This window comes from Haliaeetus albicilla, chromosome 11 (genome assembly GCF_947461875.1).
Source record: "Haliaeetus albicilla chromosome 11, bHalAlb1.1, whole genome shotgun sequence".
In the NCBI taxonomy this organism is placed as follows: domain Eukaryota; kingdom Metazoa; phylum Chordata; class Aves; order Accipitriformes; family Accipitridae; genus Haliaeetus; species Haliaeetus albicilla.
The window spans coordinates 23482725-23504961 of record NC_091493.1 but is presented as its reverse complement, the minus strand read 5'-3'; the positions used below and the strand labels follow the sequence as shown (position 1 = coordinate 23504961).

The 22237-nt window shown below is 36.0% G+C and overlaps 1 protein-coding gene across 5 annotated transcripts in view; it reads left to right on the top strand.

Annotated features, from left to right (window-relative positions):
- The window catches only part of EXOC6 (exocyst complex component 6), a 98038-nt gene that overhangs the window by 53117 nt on the left and 22684 nt on the right, over positions 1-22237 (top strand). For 4 of the 5 annotated variants that reach the window (XM_069796660.1, XM_069796659.1, XM_069796662.1 and 1 more), the window contains exons 18-20: positions 1576-1755; positions 10731-10872; positions 19046-19119. In XM_069796660.1, coding sequence (XP_069652761.1) covers positions 1576-1755; positions 10731-10872; positions 19046-19119 — 396 coding nt within the window. Of the gene's footprint in view, positions 1-1575; positions 1756-4853; positions 4884-10730; positions 10873-19045; positions 19120-22237 lie in introns of all 5 variants that reach the window. The other variant, XM_069796658.1, reaches the window with a different exon arrangement.

The following is a 22237-nucleotide window of genomic DNA, read 5'->3' as shown; positions in this document are numbered from 1 at the left end:
ATCTGGTCCCATAGATTTGTGAGTGTCCAAATGGCTTAGTAGGTCATTAACTATTTCCTCCTGGATTAAGAGGGGTATATTCTGCGATACAACCACTCCATAATGACTTAGTTTTTAAACAAAAAAATCCAAGCAATTGCACTAAACCTAGGCAGATACATTTGCAAGTCCCATCATTATAGATTGTTGGAACTGAGGTCTCATTGTTAATTAGAAACTTTAAATATAGACTTGACTTTAATTGAAGCTTTTATTGTCATAGCCATCTACAAAATTCTGGATGTCAGCATATTCCTTTATTTGACATGTTAACAGGTTGCCAGATTCTTGTGTGTTGGATTGGGAGAGCTGTTCAGCGGAGACTTTTACAAGTTGCTTTCGCAGCAAAAATGCTAATTTTAGGGAATTGTACTTTGATATTTATGCATGGTAGAGCCACATGCTTTCTTGCTTCCTCCTGAAGTGCCTCATGGCCTGGGGCCTTACTGAAGAGTGCATTTGACACATTCAATGTGACAGCACCTTTGAGCTCAGATAATTTTCATTATTTTTTTTCTTTCTTCTTCTTGCCTTTCTTACTTGCAGCTTTCTGAAGTGCCATGGTTTTGGTTTGTTTTCTCCCAGAGGGAACTAGCAATGGGAATTTCATCCACTTTATGTTGCTCCAGTATATCCAGCCTAATTTTTACTCTCTAAAAAGCTTCAGCAGCTGACCCGTTCACTTAATTCAAATATCTGTCTTGAATTATTCTGCGAGATCAGTGAAGAAAGTTTCATGTTGAGCCCAAATTAGAACATAGAATTTATCAAGTATCTTTAAACTCCAGGCTGGCAAAAGCATGCCTTTCCAGCAAAACACACCTTATCCAGCATCTGTACATAGATCCCATTGCATCTATGAGGATGTCCCCTGAACAGATAGGGCAGATAGTTAGCATCATAACCTCACTTCACAGTAAATGCTAGACTTTACTGTTCCAAAGAGGAGAATCTGGGTGGTGGCAGAACAGAAAGTAGAGGTGGGAGGAAGTAGGGGAATGCTCTGAATCATGGTGTGTGATGATCAGGATATTTAAAGGAGGATGAAAAATGATGAGTATTCTTCAGATATGCAGATTTAAGACGTTAATTACATAAAAATCATATGATTGCTGGACCTCTGGCTGTAACATATAAAATAATTAGGTTCTTTCATTATTTCTTTGTAAAAGAGGGCAAATAAACTTTGTGTTGGGGTTGATAAATTTGTAAGGCTGAATTAAAGGTGATTGTTGTGAAGAGAGTGAAGCAATTGCTTTGTTTCCAAATTCAAATTAATTTCATTTGTCTCTGAGAACTTAGATTATTCTGTAGGCATATTCTGTTATAAACACTCTTATAGTATATATTATGGGAGTATTTTAAAAACCACAGCCTCAGACTTCTTGTAAGACAGAAGTTAAAATATTGATTTAAATGAAATATTTTTTTGAATCTAAGAAAAACACAAGACTTCCGTTTTGTTGATGAATATAATTTTGTCTGCATTCTAATAATATTTTAGAATTCTGACAATTGCACGTGATTTTTTTGCAGGATGCAAGGCATGCTGCAGAAGGAGAAATATACACAAAACTTAACCAAAAAATAGATGAATTTATTCAGATTGCTGATTATGATTGGACAATGTCTGAATCGGATGGAAGAGCCAGTGGATACTTAATGGACCTTATTAACTTTTTAAGAAGCACGTTTCAAGTTTTTACTCATTTACCTGTAAGTGTTCAAAATTAAGTTTAATTTCAAACTATTGGAGCATTATTTTATTTTAAAATACTAAGATTTTGAAGATAGATATGATTTTTGAATTATGCACGTGCTGGCAGATGTATTTTTAAATTTTTTTCAGTACAGATGTATTTTTAGATGTGTTTCAGTATCTTGATGATGCTTACCCATGGTAATACTTAGAAAATACTTTCAAATACTTTAGTAATATTATTAACAACAGCTAATTTACAAATAGGGTAAGAACTCAGCAGTTTTCTAGAGCAACAGATGGCCTTTTTAATTAACCATGTTGGATCTGTGTACACATGCATTGGTTCAAACAGTGCAGAACTGGTGCAAAGCCTGCATTTATGTATAAGTTTATGGAGGTCTTGGATTCTCCAAGGTTGTTTTTAGCTAAATAGTTTTGATAATAAAAAGTCATTTGATTCTAGTTAACTGAGCTTCATCGAAATGAATCCTTGTTCATATTCAAATATATTCTGTGTTATTTTGTCCTGGGTAAAAGGGTACTGTTAACCTGTTTTATGTACTAATCGTTACATTCTGTTGTCTGATTTCCCCTTGCTTTAAGACAAAAAAGACTGTTTCTAGTTTGATTTATCATTGTACTAGTTTATACCTTTATAGGTCTGGAGTAACTTCAATAAATCTTTCAAGCTACATCTGCTTTTCATCAGCTTGTCCTTGGTTGCTACTGTCACACTGATGTCTGAGTGCTTTACCCACATGCAGTGCCTATAAAGAATAAGTCCTCAATGCATAGAATGTTTTGAGGCTCCAGACTGGAAGTAAAACATAATTTCTGTACGTGCACAGCAAGGTGTTGAAGTTGCTGGCATAGTGGGCTTATCTGGTCTTCCAAATCACATGTGAAGGGGCTGTGATTCTCCAGTCGCCTTTTTTTTTGCTGACTCAAAGACATAACCCACTCAAAATGTATCACATATTATTGATGTGAATGTGACGTGTGAGACGTGCTTCTGTGCCAAATCAGTTGAGCATTTTTTGATAAAGAATAGTAAGTTTGTTAGATAATTAAATTCATTGTAACTTAACATACAAAGCAGTGTGAACCAATGCCGCTGCTCCTCAGTGGTCATATGCATATAGCAGTTAAGGGATGTGCAACTTCTAGTGAAGGATGTGCAGAAGTCTGTCATGAATGTATGTTGTGATATAGCGGTTTGGAAATGAGCCACAGACAGAACAAAGTAATGTGTTAAGAGGGATGGAAAGAAGCAGCTGTGGCATTAAGATTTGAAAAGTGTGAAAGGAATAGAAATACGTGCCTGGGGGCACAAGTCAACCTTTGGAGAAAGCTAGTTCTTATGAAGAGGTTATTTGGTAATTTCAAACTCTGGTCAGTTAACAGGCAGGATGTAGAACTATATGGATGACTAGTCTGGTCTGGCAAGAGGGTTCTTGTAATTTTTGACTTGTCCTGTGTATCGCTCCCTTGTTCTAGCTTGGCCAATTGTAGAAACACAGTCCTATGAATGTTGCTGTGCATGAGCTGTGAAGGTTATGTGAAAGTGTGTATACAGCTTCATTATGATGATTCTGGTTAGATTTGCAATTGTAAGGTATTTTCATTAGGAGAAAATTTATAGTAAAAGCATTTTCAAAGATAAGCCCAGAACTAGGTTCCATAACTCATTAAAATAGTAAATGCTTTGGTGTGCTAAACTAAGCTAGATTCTCATATGCCATAGTTAAGATTTGGAATCATTTTAGTATTCATTTACATTAATGGATTATTCCATTAATGTCACAGTGTTATTTCCATAATAATTTTTGTATGGCTGGCAGAAACATTCCACTACTCAAAATAGTTTCTCAGAACCTTTTCTGTAATTAGAAATCAAGGAACAAAAGTCCTAGCCGCTGGCCGTAACTGTAGTAAGGAAAAGAGCAGGACAAGTAGAGGAATCTCTTCTCTTCCTACCTTAGCGTATCCGACTATGTTAGAGGGCACTGTGCTTAGGGCTAGGGGCACTAGTTGGCCACACTAGTTCTCCATAGTCTCGTTCAAGGGTCGCTGACTTTCTCTTTGATATTGTTTCAAACTCTAGTCTTCCTGTAGAAGTGTTATGGTATGTTCTTTAACAATTTTTTGATGCAGTCGTTGAGTTCCTGTCGTTAGTCTTGTTTTATTTTAGCTGTCTGTGTAAGTTGTGTAAATGCACAGGGATCTGTCTCCTTTTGTGCTTCCATGTGGGGCTATACTGAATTATTTCTGTACCAATGTAGTCATAACTTTTAAAAAATACATCTTACATTACGGATCTGTTTTATGCAATTTGTATTATTTTTATTGGAACATTAGAGATCTAAATCAGGTAGACCATGATCTCAGTTTTACTGAACCTGGCACAACTTAGTTGGGGTCTGATATCTCTATTGAATCATTGGAAATGTCTTCCGTCTCTGAAACTTTTTTTTTCCTCTGAAGTTTTGCATCTTAGTTTTCTCCTCTGTGTTTGTTTAGTGTACTTAATAAGCAGTTTTGGAAAAGAAAATAGCTTTATTCCACCCTGCAGTTATATTACCATTAGATTTATGTTAAAATTTATTAATGGATTGTGTTACATTTAGATTCTTACTGTCCTGAGCCATTCTAAGTCTTGCTTGAACAAAATATGTTAATGACATACAGATGGCCTCTATAAGCCAAGATGGTAAACATGGCATTTATTTTTTAACCTAAGTATTTTGGATTATATTATTTCTTATCATGAAAACTTTCTGGAAAGGCATATCAACAGACGCTTCATCATTTGAAGTTTGCTACTTTGATATTTTGGCATACAGTTCCTTATTACAGAAAAACATTTTATTGCCAAATTAGTATTATTTCAATTATAATCTCTTTGTTATGCCACAACAAAATACTATATAAGTTCACAGGTTTAAAAAAAAATAAGGAATTAATGTAGCTGTAATTGTTCTTTTTGGAAGCTTTTCCTTACCTTTTATTGCTACCAATTTTTTTTTCTTTTTTTTTTTCCTTTTATTTTTTTTGATGTTGACAGTACATCTTAATTTTTTTGTTTTGATTGCCTTACTGGTTTCCTTCTCAGAATAACAACAATGACCATGCAGCTATGTCGGTAAGTAGATGCAAGATGAAGAAAAAGCATGTGAACTGAAAAACTATGAACTGCCTGCAGGCTTATTGCTTCAATTTTTAATCATTTAATAAAAAGACCCTTCTATTTTGCTGATGACTTGCTGCGTACCTTGTGTGGTTGCATGCAGGGATCAAATTAATGACTAACATTGGGCTTTCGTACGCTGAGACAGCAGGAGCCCTAAGAACCTTGCAGAACATTGGTGGGGTATGCCTTGCATCCCAAATGAGATAATTTAGAGGAGACTGAGACCTTTTGGAAGAGAGGTCAGGTATCAAAATGCAGCTATGAGACATGAATGCAGAATGAGGATAGAGTGGTATAACAGAATAAAGAATCAGTGAAAGTTCCATCATTTCTCTGCTACATCTGCCTGGGGTCAAGGCAATGTGTGTGCTCAATTTTATTTATTTTTTTTTTTAAGAAGATGATGGATTGCGTTTAAGAACTCTTCCAAGCCTTGATTATTTTCAGCTCATCAATTTTTGTATCAGGAGTTTATTTTGATTTGGCATAAGCATTTCCATGATAATGAAAGTGTTGAAAATAATATTATTCTGTTAAGAGTGGCTTCTGAATACTGAATTTCTGAACTTACTTTTACTGATTTTTTCTAATAATGTGGTTGAATCATGTTCACTTAAGCAGCGTACAGCAACAAATGTATACTGTGCTGTTCACTGTTTAAGTGAACAAAAGTGTAAGGGACTTGGAGTACATAGTGTGGGAGTAACCGTGTTCATTGCTACAATCTGGAGAGCAATTGCCTGAGTAGTAGCTCTGTGGATCTGGAGAGAGGATCTAGCATTGGGCTTTCAAGTTGTTAGGAGCCTAGAGCACATGAGTTACAAATGGAGGTTTAGGGTTGTTAAAGAGAAGGCTCAGGAGAGATCTAGTGGCAGCCTACAACCGCTTGAAGAACAGATACAAAGGTGATGGAGCCAAACTCTTCCTGGTAGGACTGACAATTTCGCATGTGGGTATGATCACAGATAGAAGCTTGGGAGGTGAAGCTTTGACATTAGGGAATAAGTTTGCACGAAGAGAGTAGAGTGGTGTTGGAAGAGGTTGCCTAGAGGGGCTGTTGAATTCCCATCCTCAGTTGTTTTGAAGGCTCAGCCAGAAAAAAGGACAAAGGACCTGAACTAGTGTTGGCAATAGTCCTACTCCAAGTAGGGGGTTGGACTAGATGACATTGGTGGTTCATTCCAGTGAACATTTCTATGATTTGAATACTCAGCCTCATGTTGAACTGTCAAGCTGATAGGTGTCATGAGCACTATGAATATTGAAAATTTTGTGTAGAAATACTTCCTGTTAATGTTGAATAGGTGTCAGTGTGCTGGTTATGTCATAACCGAGCACTAGCAGAATTCCAGCAATGAGGAGCACAGATGCTGCGTTGCTTTTGGAAGGTTATAATGTGAGAGTCATGCAGTTTTGAATGGTTCTGTTTTCTAAAGTCGCAAGAATTTAGTCTTTTGAGATTAATGCTGTTTTCAGGTTCTTTTACAGCCCATTTTAAGTTCGTGTTGCAGTTTATAGTGCCATTAGATATTTCGAATCAAAATGCAAATTAAAAATTCATTATACAGCTATTAATCTCATTAAATCAATTGGATATTCAAATTTGTTATTAAGGACCTGCATTTTTTTAGTTTTTATTTTGAACAGTTAAAGAAAAATCATACTTTTTATTTTCAGATCAGTTAATATGAAATTATAGAGGGTGTACATGTAAGTATTTTTAACTGAAGTTTAGAATTAGCTGAAGTTTTGTTCTAGATACGTGCTTTGTCAGTACAAAGTTAGTATTGGACAACTCTTTGGTAAAGAATGACTATTGAAAAGTAACAGTTACAAATTACTTTCAAGTAGATATTTTTTATTATTTCAGTAGAATTTGAGGCAGAGACTGGAAGTAAAATTGATTGTTAAAAATTCCATTAGTGTGTTTTAGTATACTTGTATTTTATCAATATTTCAAAAGTTGGATTTTAGTGCTGATGTTAAGTAATACAATGCTTTAGTTATTATGACTGATAAAATCTGTATGTTTAGTTCCTTTGCATTTTCAGAAAATTTTTCATTATGCCATTTCATGTTGTTAAATTAATTCTTCAGCTTAAATTCTTAGATTTAACAGATAAGTTTTGTTATTTCCTTTTATGCTGAGGGTGGCAGTTTGTGTTATTTTATTGTTTCTGTGATTGGCAGCAAAAGCCTAATTTCACAGCTTGCAGTGAGGGTGAAGGGGTGGTGGTTTTCTGCAGCTATATTCAAAAACTGTCAATCAACAGCCTCCACGGGCTACTTAGAGAATGGGTTTTCTTACTGATTTCTCCAAATGCTGCTTCATGCTGTCTTTGATTGGCACAGCCTGGCAGGGAGGATGGATGAATCTGTCACTGGCTGGTTAATTGTGTTGCTGGTCTCAGTCTGACATCAGGTCTTTGACTCCTAAGTGGCTCAATACAAAACAAATTAGCAGATAGTAGTCATATTTCTCATTCTATATGCTTTGACTTTGTTGAATGCAGTCCATAAATCATATTGACTGACACCATAGTGAATGATGAAAGCTGCTTTTGAGACAGCTAGCATGGGTCTTAGAAAGCAGTACCACGAAGGTGCCATAGAAGGATGCATATGGCTGACCCTTTGGGAATTTCCTAGGAGCCAAATGTCTCTTTACTGCAATTGTTCTTAGGAGAAAAGCTTTTTGGGTCCTATAAAAAAGGATTTAATATGTCAGCAGATTCTCTTTACAAGCTCCTTTGAAATATAAGAAGTTTGTCTAAAGGTTTTTTCTTTTTACAAACTTGTATTTCAGCAAAATGTGAAGGCTGGGTGAAAAAACAGTTGCCTTTAACACTGTTAGCAGGTGTTTTTGCTTATAGAATAGGGTCCTTGTTTCCTAAACTTTACATTGGTTGAGTGGAAGAATAGGTTTTGTAGATAGCAGCAATTAGCATATGCACAGCGGAGATATGGGAGGCAAACTCAAGCGCATGTGAGAAGACTGCTGAATCTCTGCATGCTATTGAATATAGGTATTTAATTGCTAGATACAGTAACCATGCCACTGTCCTTTAAAAAATAATAATAATAGTAATTAAGAAAAAAAACAAACTGACAAATAATAAACATTAGGAATGTTTTAAAACTGAGATTTGTTTAATTCTGGAAAAGAAATAAGTTATTGCTATGTTCATGAATCCTTAAATTTCCTCTTCAAAATGCATTATGAAAAAATGGCAAGGAATTGATTAATTGGTGGATGGTGCAAATTTGGAGATAGATTTTTAACTAAATCTCAGTTGTCAAACACAAATTTGAATTCCACTCTTTTCTCAATATCATACATCCAACGTATTTTGAACTGGGAAGCACTGAATTTTGAAGAGGAGAACAGTAAAGTTCACATTTCTCTCAGTTAGAATTCAGCATTTTGATTGATATACATAGCTTCATTTTTTCTCCAGATTTAAGAAAATCAAGTGATTGTATTGAGTAAGCATAAACTGTGTATAGTAAACTTCTATTATTTGTTGATATGTCACATGAACAATAAGCCTGTAGTTCAAGTTACATAGTTGGAAATAATTTAAATGTTAGGATGTTTCCATTTTATGAAATTTTAAAATAAACATTAAACATACATGTATTGATACTTATTTAAAGTCCAAGTGGCTTTTACCATGTCATTTCTGTATTGTAACCATTATCTTGTGCTCCAGTACTATTGATATTTGCCAGCCTGTAACAATTAACTACAGATGCTTGTTAGAAATATAAAATTCTGTCTTTTATTTAAAATAAGAGGAGTACACATTGTTTGCATATAAAATAAATTGAATGTTGGAATTTTTCTTGACAACCTATTAATCTGGTTCAACTTTTATTACATTATAGTGGCAGCATAAATAGGACATGGAGCTGATTTGATGGAGCAGTACATTAAACAGAGATGCACTAGATGTTCCATTAAATCAAAATGACATTTCCATTAAGTATTTCAAACCTACTACACTGTAATTAAATGAACTGTGGTACACTGATTCCCCTTCTCACCTCCTTTTTTCCTTCTTTTTTCCCCTTTTTTCCTCTTTTCTTTTTTTTTCCATTCATATTGATATTGTTTTGCTTGGGGAATAGACCTGCATGTCTCCCAGTGTAATTACCATTGGATTTGGGAGACTTTTAAGCATGCCGTTCTTGCATTGTTTCTTACATTCTTCGTTGTCAGTTCATGTATTTTGGTCAAAAATGTTACTTGCTTTTCTGAGATTTTTCAATTAAGAAACTGACATCTCATTTCAGATATAAAGCTCCTAACAGTTCAAGGTGTCCTAATGCTAAAGAGTTATTAGCAAAAGCCATTTAATGTTTCACTGTGACACCTGAGGAGAGTGAATGCTTTCCATTGTATTGTCTACATTTTAATTATGTTTTAACAAAGAATGGATTTTTAAAGTACAAAATATTTAGGGCCAAATTTGCTTTCTGTTATATATATACATGAAAATTCAATGATATGAGCAAGTTGTCTTATTAAGGACAAGATCTGGCTTTTCAGATGTTGGAGCATAACTTTCCAAACTTTTTGGGACAGTGAACTGCTGTCTATCCTTATCATTTTTCATTGCTTATGTGTGTTTCTGTGAGTCAACAGTGAATTGATCAACCTGACTTTGCAGAAAACAGCTGGGGAACCATTGCTTTAGAGAAATAGGTGTCATCACTTTACTGATGGATATAAGTAAAACGATAGTGGTGTGTGCTCCAGTAGGTGTATTATGTAATTATGGTTTCTTTTGTGGAAGCATGTTAATATTTACCTTTGTTTCAATATGTATTGTAACATAGATGTCAGTTGAAAAGCATGGTTTAAGTACATTAAACTACAGAGATTCATATAATTGCATTTGAAAGTTAAGATCACTCTGCTCTAAAAGATTGCAGTACTATGAATAGAACGGTGCCATCTGATCGGATATCTGATCTTAATTGGTTTTCTTAATTCTAAGGTCGAATTTTCATATCTTTTAATTTTTCTGTACTAAATTTTTAATAATTTATCACATGTCTGATTTTGTAGTTTGTTTTTTGGTCTTATGTTTGGAAAATCATTTGTCTCAATTACATATACATTGTAAAGAGATGTTACTAACTAGACTGTGGTTGGCAAATTATTTCTATTTTGTACAGCAGAGGGCTACATTTCATTTTGTAAGTAGTTGATTACTGACAGCACTGATTTATTAAGCACCTGAAAAGATGATGGATAAGCATGAATATTTTAAATAATTTAGCAACAAGGTTTGAGATGGAATTCGAACAATTAAAGTGCCAATAATAAGTGCAAGCTGTTATGAGAAATGCCCCAAATGAAAGCAATGGGTTTGGTTTATATAAAGTTTGGGGTTTTTTTAACTGACTATTGTGAAAAACATGCAGCATGTTGATTTTCATTACATTCTTGCTTTCATTTTGGGTAAAAAAAAAATCCTCAAAGCTGTTCATATGCTTCAGCAATTTATATTGTTATTATTTTGGAAATGTCCTTGTATTCATGAAGACTGTTTGATTTCTAGAAGAAATATCCATAATTGCTTTAACATATATTTAATTTAGTTCCCTGATTGATTTAATAGAAACAAAACTAACAGGTCAAAGCAATAACACCAAGTGTGATCTTTCTCCTTCTAATCTAAGTCCTGCCTCATTAAGACTTTGAGTGTATATTAAAGTCAAATCAGATAAGCAGCTCTTTAGTGACTTATCATTTGTTTCTATCTTAAAACCTGTTGCTCTTTCTACTAGGGAAAAGTGGCCCAGACAGCTTGCATGTCAGCCTGCCAGCATCTTTCAACGTCCCTAATGCAGATGCTACTGGACAGTGAATTAAAACAAATAAGCATGGGAGCAATTCAGCAGTTTAATTTAGATGTGATACAGTGTGAATGTAAGTAGATCTTCTGGAATTCCTATCTATATCTGTCTTAACACTGCAAAAAAGTTCTGTAATGCAATCCATATAGTGATCTTTTTCCATAATTCACTAAGCTTTGTCTTTTAAACAAAAATTACTACGGTACAGCTTCTTGTAAAAGTATTTATCAATGTTATGTTGACTTTTCTGGGAAATTTTTTTATGAAATTTTTTTTTTTTAGCTGAAGTATCTCATTGAAACATACATCTGTTGTCACTCCTAATGGGATCATAATTGCTATATCCAGTAAAAAGACTATAGTGTAGTACAAAATTGCCCAATACCACTACATAAATGTTGTGCTTTTATAGTTGAGGAAAAAAAGGTCAAATGTCTGCGAAATTTTAATTTTCCCTCTTGAGTTTATTTATTGTGATACAGATTTTAAATGTGCTGTTACATAGGGTTTCCTCCCTACTACGATGACGACGACTACTACTACTACGTTACTCACTGTAACTACAATTACTCCTTTAGTAAACATCAGATGTTGTTTAATTCTCACTGTTCAAAATACGGCATCAGAATTATTTTATAAAACTAGTTCAATCCAGTGCTAAAGGCAGGATTAATTTCCTCATGTTTTGCATGGAGCTCACTGCTGAGGGTGAGCTGTTAATCTGTATGAAGGAATTTACTTCCATAACATCTTTGTCTTATGAATAGGTTTTAGGTCTGGTTTTATAGTTGATGACTGAGATACAGTGAAAAGGCTCACTAGTGTTTTTTTCAATGCATATTTTTAGTTTCTTATGCTCTGTTTTTTCGAACTATCTTTCCTCTTATGTGTTTGAAGCATGGATCTCAATGATTTTGATGACAGCTATAAAATGGGGCGGTTCTGCAAGTTGTATCCTGAGGTTTATAGTTTGGACACATGAAAAAACTGATGACTACTCAATTAGCAGCCGCCTATGGGAAACTGGAAATTTGATTTCAAGCAATTTAGTTAGCATCACAAAGTGTTCTTATGGGAGTCCAGAGACAGAGTTAAGGGGCATTTTTGACATTTTAACCATATGCTTGTCTTTCCTTCTACTGCCTTACTTGTTACATTCCAGCTAAACTCTGTAACAGGTAGACCAAGCATCTTTCTGACAGTCCTTTATTATACAGCCTTAAGGCCTTTCAGTGTGTGGAATGAACTGACAGGATTATCAGGGTCCAATTGAAAAAATATTTGTGATCATGACATTAAAGTTTGTCTCGTGATTGCACAAGTTGGCCAAACAGATAATGGTTTGACTTTTTTTTTTACTTTTAGTATGCCTGATGTTGCAAATTTAATAATGTTCTTTTCAGGTAGATGGGCAGGGATATGTGTATGTGCATTTGTGTAGTCTCCTAGATGTAAAAAAGATCCCAGTTGTAAAAACAGAAATTCCATAGTATTCGTAATACTGACACCATAATCATTCGTCTAGACAAGCTGAATTGGTGCACCTACTAAACAGTTATCTGCCTTCTGAACAAATAGTGTAACAATGAAGAAAGCTTGCCCACTACAGTATTATTCTGTTTCTCATATTTAAAATACCATCTGTGAACAACACAGTACTTCACTACTTTTATAGATTAACCAATTCACTGTTTCACTCGGGGATTTCTAGTAGTACAGGGGATAAAATGCATGCCTTGCAGGTGACTTTCACAGTATGAACAGTATGTTTACAGCAAAGTAATGAGAAGTCCCAACAAGTCCAGCTGTCGTCTGTCTCTGAGTTGTTCTCAGACCTTTTTCTTCTCAGCCTCTGCCCTGTTATGTACCATCCTAATTTCTATTACCACTCTTTCTACCATCCTTGGTTGCTGCACAGTGGAAATTTCAATCAGTGAAGAGATCTTAGTAGAGGTTATCACGTTAGATTAAATAAAAAATTCATTATTTTAAGATTGAAATATAACCTTAAGACAATGTGTTTTGTTACATGTAGCTTTTATACTGAGCATATGGCATGGATAGGACATGGGAAACTTGGGCCAAAATGAGAAAGTTTCAGAAAACTAGTAACTTAGACTGAAAAATGCATTCTTTCCACCATTGCGTAACTTTTAGCATGGGCTGTACAGATGCAAATAGAGTAAACTTTAATTCTTCCTTTCTGCAAAACTTTTAAAGCACCTTAGAAAAAAATTGGTTTTCCACAGAAGTGCTTTGAGTAGTTTAAATATAATTATGGAAGCTTGTCAGAATAGTATGTTGCAACAAATGACATCTTACAATCTGTGGAATAAGGGATCGACGCAAGATTTTGCCTAGACTTCTTTGCTGTTGTGGTTTCATTCATAAGGTCCATCACAGGCACATTCCAGGCTTCACTGTGATGCCTGTGATTTATGTTCTTGCTCATCACCCTCCCCCAGCTTTATTCTTTGACACTTTGGGATTAATGGATACGACAGTGACATTTCAATTAGTGCTTAGAGTGTGCAAATAATTCACAACTGTTGAGTAGTTTCCTACTGTATTGCATACACAGGTTTGACATTTTACTTACAGGCACAATGGAGTATACTCAGATGCATTTTGAACTAAGAAGTTACATGAGATGTAGAAAGTTATGAATATCTGAAGATATATTTTTAAAAATTCTTGGCAGTATTCTAGATATTTATTCTGATCTTTAACACTACATTTTTATTCTTTATATGAACTGGAGGAGATCTAAATAAAAGCAGGAAAATGTGATTACTTGGCAGATTTTTTTCTTTTCCATTAAAAAGCAATCAACAGTCCAACCAACAACCCAAGAATCTGTTAATGAGCAGCAATCTATTAAAGTCAGTAAATGCTGAAGTTCTTAGTCCCAGCAAATAGGTAGAATGGTAAGTGGACTTCCAAGAAAAGAAGGTGGAAGGGAAGGACGTGATTTTGTGGTGAAATATGGGATTTCATTATCTTGCGTTGCATTTCTGTGCAAAGTACCTAACTTTAAAAAGCAGAGCAGAAAATCTGGAAGTATCTGGTACTTTTGCTCAAGAATAGTAGTAGTGTCAGGTGGTCTTCTCTGATGATTTATTTAAAAAAAGAAAAGTTACAATCATCTTGCTCTGCTTCTAGTAAGTTTTTTGTTTTCCTTCCAAACATTCCAAAAGCTTTCAGTTTGTCCTGTTCTAATTGAAGTGTTTCTCCAATCTCTCTACGTATTTCATAACCTAGAGCAGTGTTTTACCTCTGTATTTTACACCATTCTTTCTCAGTGGTGATCTTCCACTAGGATGATTGGGGTTCTTACAACAGTGTTCAGAAAAATAGAATGTACTAGATCCCATTGAATAAAACCCGAAGAATAGTCTTGTGCTTGGACATTACATTTCAGTGCCCTGAGGAGGGAAATGGGTTGGGGAGGGAAGGCATTTGCTATTTCTTGAAGATGAAATTCAAATCTGGGTTGCTGTATCTCACTTTGAGAAGCAACGTGTACATAATAGAAAATGAGCTTTTCAGAGACACCATCCAGATCTAGATACCTTACATCAGCTTTTTGTTAAGGAATTAGAACTTGTCAGAAATTCAAGTTGCTGGAAGAGTTAAATGTAATTTTTATAATTTCTGTGTTTTAACATAGGTGAATTGTGAGACAGGATTAATTGGCAGAAGGAGGTATGGTTCAGTGGGCATCCTTCTTCACCCAGACAGGAATCTGTGCAAGGATGAAAACATTTTGGGTCCTGCGATAAATAAGCATGGGTTAGCAGAGAATTAGCGCAAAGCAGGATGCAATATACCTTCTTAACAAGCCCTACATAGGGCTTCCTGCCAGTCCCCGCTTTGTCACCCACTGTGTAGAGAGCTGCAGTATCCAAGAGCAAGAGAGATCGTGACCCAAGTGCTCTCTGTTGAGCATACATGAAGGTAATCTCCAGGTGGGCGTGCCAGAAGCTGAGGAACCCAAATCCTGTTTTTTCTTGAAAAGGCACTATATTCTCTTCTGAAGGCCCCTCACTTTACCTGCCTCCTCTCCCATCTGGGAAGTCAGGTTAACTTAACTCACTTGAGACCATCCTTCATCTGCTGGTCACATATGGCAGCATGCGAGTGAGGGGAAGCAGCGAGATCTTGCTGGTGCTGGGGGCAGGGCTGGGGGCTGCTGCCCGGCCAGCTGGCAGCTCCCTCAGCGAGTTTCCCCTCCAGGCGTGTTTGAACAGCTGGAGCATCCAACAGGGCTGCAAAGTGGCTGAGGGCTGCTGAGATAGTCACCTGATTCTCCACTCTTCCTTTAAAAATACATTTGTAGCTTTGCTGTCCTGCCTGTGAATCAGTGCGATAAGGCTGAAGTAAAGCTATCCTAATTTAGCTTTTGATCCAAAGTCTGGACTCTGATTTTAATTTCTGCCATTGAGCAGCGGAAGTACTTGTCAGGAATTAGGTACTGAATTCCCAGACCAACAGAGAGGCACAACCAGATGATGGCTAAAACTTTCAGAGAATAAAATGAAGAGACCTGTTAATAAACCTAGAAGTGCATAGAAGTTCAGTACAATTTACAGTTAAAGATGTCTTAAACTCCATTTTAGCAGACACAGCCTTTTTCATAAGATATCCATTAACGTATATATATCAATTCACATATATCCTGCATACAGAATGTAATTAAAAGATTAAAGCAATGTATTAAAAAGAAAATGGACTGAAGTCATCTTTGCAATATTTAAATTTACCATTCTCATGTATGTGTTACCTCTCAGCCTGTTTTTGTATTATTACATACTTTTTTCATTAGATCCTACCTCCTGTAAATTCCCAAACTGGCTGTTGTAGGAAGCACCTTGAGATTATACATATTGTGGGCACACATTGTGGCAAAGATCCTGTTCTATATACATAGAAAAGGTCTACACAGTATCAGCAAAGTGCAGGGAAAGAAGATGTTAACAAAAACCTTGTGAATACCAGATTCATGTAATGCATATTTTCAGCTTATTTTTCCCAAACCATTGAAGTTTCTGATTCAAACTGCTAAGCAGCCAGTTGTTTGCCCCTATATGGGACAGTTTAATGGTGACCTTTGCATTTCATTCTCATATATTATAAAATTCCTGAATGCTCTTATGCACACTAAAATAACGAACCAACCAACCAACCAGCCCTCTACCCCTCCAAATCCTCTTTAAGCCTAAAATGAATGTAGGGGGTAGATATTTTAAAAGATGTATATATGACAATGTTTCATTACTATCTGGAAAAGAACCCTTAGGACAAAGACATTAAGAATTTTAATCCTGTTCTTATAACATCTTCCTAAAACGCTGTGCAGCAGAAAATATTTAATTAGCTTTGAAAAATTGTTAACAAAACTTAAAAGCCCTGAGCTGAGGGCGGAGGGGGAACTGTCTGACTGCTACTATAAGTAGATTATCTTTTTGCCCTTTGAACTAATGAAATTGTAATAATGAAACAAATACTACTGTAGTCACCTGTCAAAAATGACCCAAATGTGAAAATAAATGCTTGTGCTCTAATGGGTGTCCCTGGTGTTGTAAATTCATTCATAATATAAAATTGTAGTTAAAGAGAACAGAGCTTATACAATAATTAAGTTTGGTACCTTTTGTGCTTCTTGTTCTATAGCTGCAATGGTAGTAGGCACTATGTAGAGAAACTAAATCATACTGCATTATTTAATGCATTAGGATAAATTCCAAACTACCTTAGCCTGATAAGCTGCAGAAAGGATGCAAATATTTGCCGTGTGGCAAGTAAAATTATCCCACTATAGGAAGGTACCTCCTGAAGTATAAAGTGCCAGTAGCTAACTGAAAAGTTTTGCGGCAGGTCACACTTTTCAGTTATGTTCACTTTTCAGTTCTGTAGCCACTCCTTTGCCATAAAGTTTCCTTCTCCCAGTGCTACCATTGTAGAGTAGCTGGAGGAGCTCAGATTCTAGCGGGGGAAGCTGGTCTCAGCATACTGTGTATGAATGGGCAGTTATACAGGATCAGATACAGATGGGCCTTATCTTTCAAGAATAGGACAGGTTCTCCTTTCTTGTTTAGGGGATATAGAAAACACCCCTTCTGAACATCACACTTGTCCTCCTTATTAGTGTGCTGCCATAGCTGACAACCCATGTATCTCTTTTTAGCTCTTTGCTATGGGGCGTTGCTAAGAATTCCCTGCTATAGTATGGTGTTCCCATTTTAAACGCTGTGTTTGGCTGACCACAGGGGTCAGCATCATAGGCCTGTCTGTCCCTGAAGAAAGGGTGGTCCCAGTGGCCGTGAAATACCTGCAGAAAACAGCCATGGAGACACCCAACTCTTTAGCCTAGGGTTTTCAGAAGGGTGCTTTCATAGGCCTGGAGATCCTTCTGTTCTTCTGCAGGTTGGTGGTTGTACAAACTGTTTTCTCTTTGCTGCTTTTAAAGAGTTTTTTATTAAGCAAACTCTCTCTATAAAATGCTGGAGTTAGGATATGCTTTTTCTACTGTTTTTTATCTTTCTTCTTTTTTATTTGAAAAGCATCTTTATGGTAGATTGAAATTCCCTGAAAACTCCCTGGAAAGTTGGTGTTACTTATGAAGTAGGAAACCCAGACAATTTAGAATTCAGACTTGAATACAGTAATCAGTGAGCATTTGCCAACTGTTACCAATACTTGTCTGTGACATTACAGTGTTCTCTCTAGGGCGTTTGATTGGTATTTTTTATTCCTTTAGCTGATGAAGAATCAAGTCATATTCCAGTTTAATTCATTCTCCTATTACACGACCGTCCATAAAAATTTTTGCACTGCTGTAATACAAGTAATAAATGCTACCTCTACTGGTAAAGCTGCTACTCTGCTACTATAGTCATCTATTACTAAGCTATTCTTAGATATTCTGAGATGGTCTTGGTAGCTTCTTGTACCACTTAAGTAGGAATCTTTATTATTTTCATTTACAATTGCATTCCATATAATAATTTTTAGACTTGTGAATAGTCTACCTGAATTCATTAGTCTGCTTTAAGTTGAAACCATATGTTCAGAAGTAAATGATTAAGCCTGTTATTTTACCATCATGTTAGCTCAGACACCAATGTCTTTCTGGATGTTACTTTCACTTGATCCAAATTTTCTAGCTAGTCACTAAAAAAAAAAAATCTATTAAGGATTTCGTGTTACTTTTAAATGTTAGTAGGAGTCCATGTGGCACAGTAGAGTTGAGCACTGGATCTGGAAATTTTTTGGATACATATGTTCTGTTTCCTCTACCACTGAATGACCTGTTTCTCAAACTTGGAAAAAAATGTTACCTATCACTGACTCAGATGATACCTCTCTAAACTATAGCAGTAATATCTACTTTGTTTTGTTAAGAGCTCTAACTGAAGAGCATAACAAAAATTCTCTTAAGCTCTTTTGAAGTAAGATGTCTAACTTGAGTGGGGATATGAGGCAGTGGGTGCTTCTGCAAGTGTCTTTGTTATTAACATGGGACTGGGATAAGAACAACAAAAAGTATATTATTTTTAAGTTTGACAATTATTGATGGTTTCCAAATTTAAACAAACAGCTGACTTTTTTTTCATTACCATAAGTGTTGCAATTTTTTTTGTATTTTGAATATAGTTTTGCCTTCCAATTTTGACAGCCTGTTTTTGGGTTCAAAACCAGCAGTTGTTCATTATTGATAAGCTGACTAAAAGGCATGAACAGGCATTTCAGCTCTGCTCTGACTGGCACGTAGAGCTTTCCACCTGTCATCCACACATTAAACTAACTCCCACCTTAGTGTTTTTCTGTTAGTGCTGTTTGGCTAGAGGTGGGTTTTTTATAGCATGGATGCTGTAACAAAAGCAGATGTTTGAAAATATGTTGACAGCCATGGAATTGGTATTATTTCTAAATTCTTCAGTAATCATTCACCTCAGGCCAAAAAAAGATGTTGGTTTCTGTGGTTGTAGCATTACTACTGGGTTAGAATTTTAAGCAAAATTCCTAATAATACTCCTAAAGGTATTGTTCTTTGGGATTATTGGAAAAATGATGGGAAAGTTGTTGGTTTGTTTGTTTTTAATCACTGTGAGTTATTAGTTTAATCTATTTCTCTCAAACCAGTTTCATTTTAATGCTAGCTAGCATTTATATTGCAGAGAGCTTGATTTTCTGTTAGATTTTTAAAAATCTACATCTGTAATATTTTTAACCTTTCTTTGCAGTGTTTGCTAGTTCTGAGCCTGTGCCAGGATTCCAGGGAGACACCCTGCAGTTAGCTTTCATCGACCTCAGACAAGTAAGACACTAGTTGTTGTTTTTTATCCTGCTAATTTCCCCTTTTGACCATTGCTGAAGTTATTAAATTCAAGAACCTTTCATGTTTTTGCATTCCTACGTAATTAGTTTTGAAAAGCAGTTATTTGAAGTGTTATTAGTGGCACTATTCCCTGTAATTTAGCATAAAAGTGTTCCTCCAATGTGTTGTTAGGGGGCACTGTGCTACTGGTGGTACTGTTACATGGATATGAGACTGAATTTTGGTCCCGATGATTTTGTAAAGATCCTGTGATGCCTTTTTTCAAGAGTGTACATGTTACCCTGGTGTGTGCTGGCCTGATTCCATTCTGAGCAATTGCTCCTGTCTACAAAACTACTCCCTGGAGAGCAGAATGGGGCATGGTATTATTTAGCATTTCCTTTCCTTAATTTGTTACATAGAATTCTTTTAAACTTTTAGAAAGCAGCTTTATTCCAACTGGCGGATGTTTATTCTATATCAAATTTAATTCTAAATGCCCTAATATTGGAAGCACTTTTCCACAGTTCTTGCCAAAAGGAAGGTTTTTCCAGACTAAAATCTATTTACTTTAATTTCATGTAGTTATTTCTATTCCCTGCTCTCTATAAATTCTGACACTATATCCACCCATAGCAATTCATTTTCAAAAACTTTTCATACTTGAAGTAAGCTTTTAGAAAGGATTTATTACTTCACAAAATTGCAAGTATAAGTGTCATTTAAATAGTGAAATGAATAATTAACTGCACATGGAGGGTCTTTACCTTTCTGCAGATGTTGGTGATGTCTTTCAGCACCATTATGAACCTGTCAAAGTCATCAGAAAAGAAGAGAAATGTAGAAAGAATTCCATACCAAATTATCTATGTAGTAAGAATATTTTTGCTTTTAATAATTTAGTAGGTTTTTCACAGCAAGATTATGAAAAAGCATTTCAGAAGGGAAAATTCGTGAGGCAAAAGTATTCCAGTTTCTCCTAATAGTTAGAAAGGACATAATTAAAGTGTCTTTTTAAATGAAAAAGTTCAAAGATAGAGTTATCTGTTACATTCTTACAGTAATATAACAATGAAAAATATCTACAATGGGATAAGCATGGACTACATGAGGAGGATATAGATCGCGGCCATAAGATTTGTTCATGTGATAGTTCTACATTAGGAGTTCCAGAATTCAGTATGTAAAGATGTACTCTGCCAAACTTCAAATACCACCAGTCTTGCCTTGACTAGCAGCCTTCCTCTTTTGGAATCTTTTTTATTCTCCTTTTATTATCAATGTTAGAAGTGACTAAACGTTTTCCAATTTGTACTAAGTCAGTTTAGTTGAAGGGAAAGGATGTTGAGAGATTTTGGCACCATTTCTGTCATCCACCTAAGTGGTATAAATCCTTGCAGAGCCTGTGTTTGTTTCAAGGGAAAATGTGATTTCCAGCTATGCAGGAGGGCAGGGTGTGTACATACTTGCTACAGGAAATAAATATTTTTGTATGTTTTAAACACCAACCCTCGAGCATGTCACATAAATAGGGATTATAGTGCTTGTGATAGCTCTCAGTTTATGTTAGCAACTTATGTTTAGAAATCTCTTGATGCAAGTAACACTTTGTAGAGGGTGCTCTGTATGCCACAGGAATCTGATCGATTTTAGATATTTTATAAACAGCAACAGTCTGGGCAACTCTCTTTACTGGGCTGCAACTGGAGCTTGTAGATGTAGAACAGTTCTAGTATATTTGTTTTGGTTTGTTTTTTACTATATTTTATGTGCCTCACCAAAAGGTATTGCAAGCATGCATCAAAAACGTTTACCATTTAGTAAGGATTTGCAGTCTTTTCCCTCTCTTCCTTATTTGTGATCCATTTCTATCTTAATAGGGTGGATGACAGTTCTTTTCAAGAATACTTAGAAAGGCAACAGAGCCTTTTTCAGAAAGTTCTTATAAAAGGTCAGGCTTCTGGTTTTTAGTTTGAATTTGATACTTCTTCATGAATTGCAGGATATGAAAGATAAGGAAGTAGGTCCAGTGGTCAGGTTTTACCTGCCCACCCGGACTGTGCCCTGAGGTCAAACTCCTGATATTGGCTGTTTGGTACAGAGGAGCTGATGACAGGTAGGGGCTGATACAAGGGGAAAAGCTTGAACCGTATCAAAGCTAAAAGGCAGGAGATTTGGGACTCAGTGAGAGACTGTAGCTAAAAGATGGATCAGCAGGATTGCCCTCTTCTTAAAAAGCAGCTGACCTGCAAGGGAAAAGACTTTATCGTCCTGCCAATCACATGGTTGCTAATGGAAGCCAGTTATCTCAACAACAGCTTACTCTCTCTCTGTTGTACTAGGGCAATGTGTAAGATTAATGAGGACTGGGCAGTAGAATATTGTAGCACATTTTACTAAAGAAGTAAAGTCACTTACAAGGAGCCAGCTTGGAAGACAGAGAGGGAAGAGCTACACTTGGATTATTACCATGGGTGGAGGAGCAGCTTTGAAAAGAATTGCCATAGGTATTTTCATCCTAAGAGTTCCTGATCTTCCATTTTTCCCTGGAGACAATGTATGGACAGTATGTTGTCCCTAGCAAGCCCACTTCTTTCCTTCTTCCTTCCACAGATGTAGAAGAGCAAACAGAAACAGTTGGCACGAGAAAGAGTTGCTTCTAAGAAGAGAACAGTAGTTAGTAGCAGGAAGCTCTTAGAGGCCAGGGATCATGAATGGGCAGGCACTTACCAGTGTCGCCTTTGATGAGCCACCTCTTCCTCCTTATACTATCCCCTCTTATGCTCTTGTCATACTTAACATGCTCCTTAAGGATCTTAGTAATCTGTAGAAACTCTAGTCAATAAAGATATTTGCACTTTTCCCATAACCATAATATCTCAGCATCTTACAGAGGTGACTTTGTGTGGTTGGCTAATCACACATAGTGCATACTAACAGAGAATCACATGGCCATGAGCATCTAGAAACTTGCAGCTCCAGCTAGTTTAGCAGATCCGCAAGCAGCAAGCAGCTGCTAAGAAAATTGGGATGGATTCATGGTTCTGTACAGCTGCAGTAATTGTGTCATGCCTCATGCCACTTGTCTTAGCGTATGACTTGAGGTCATACCTACATG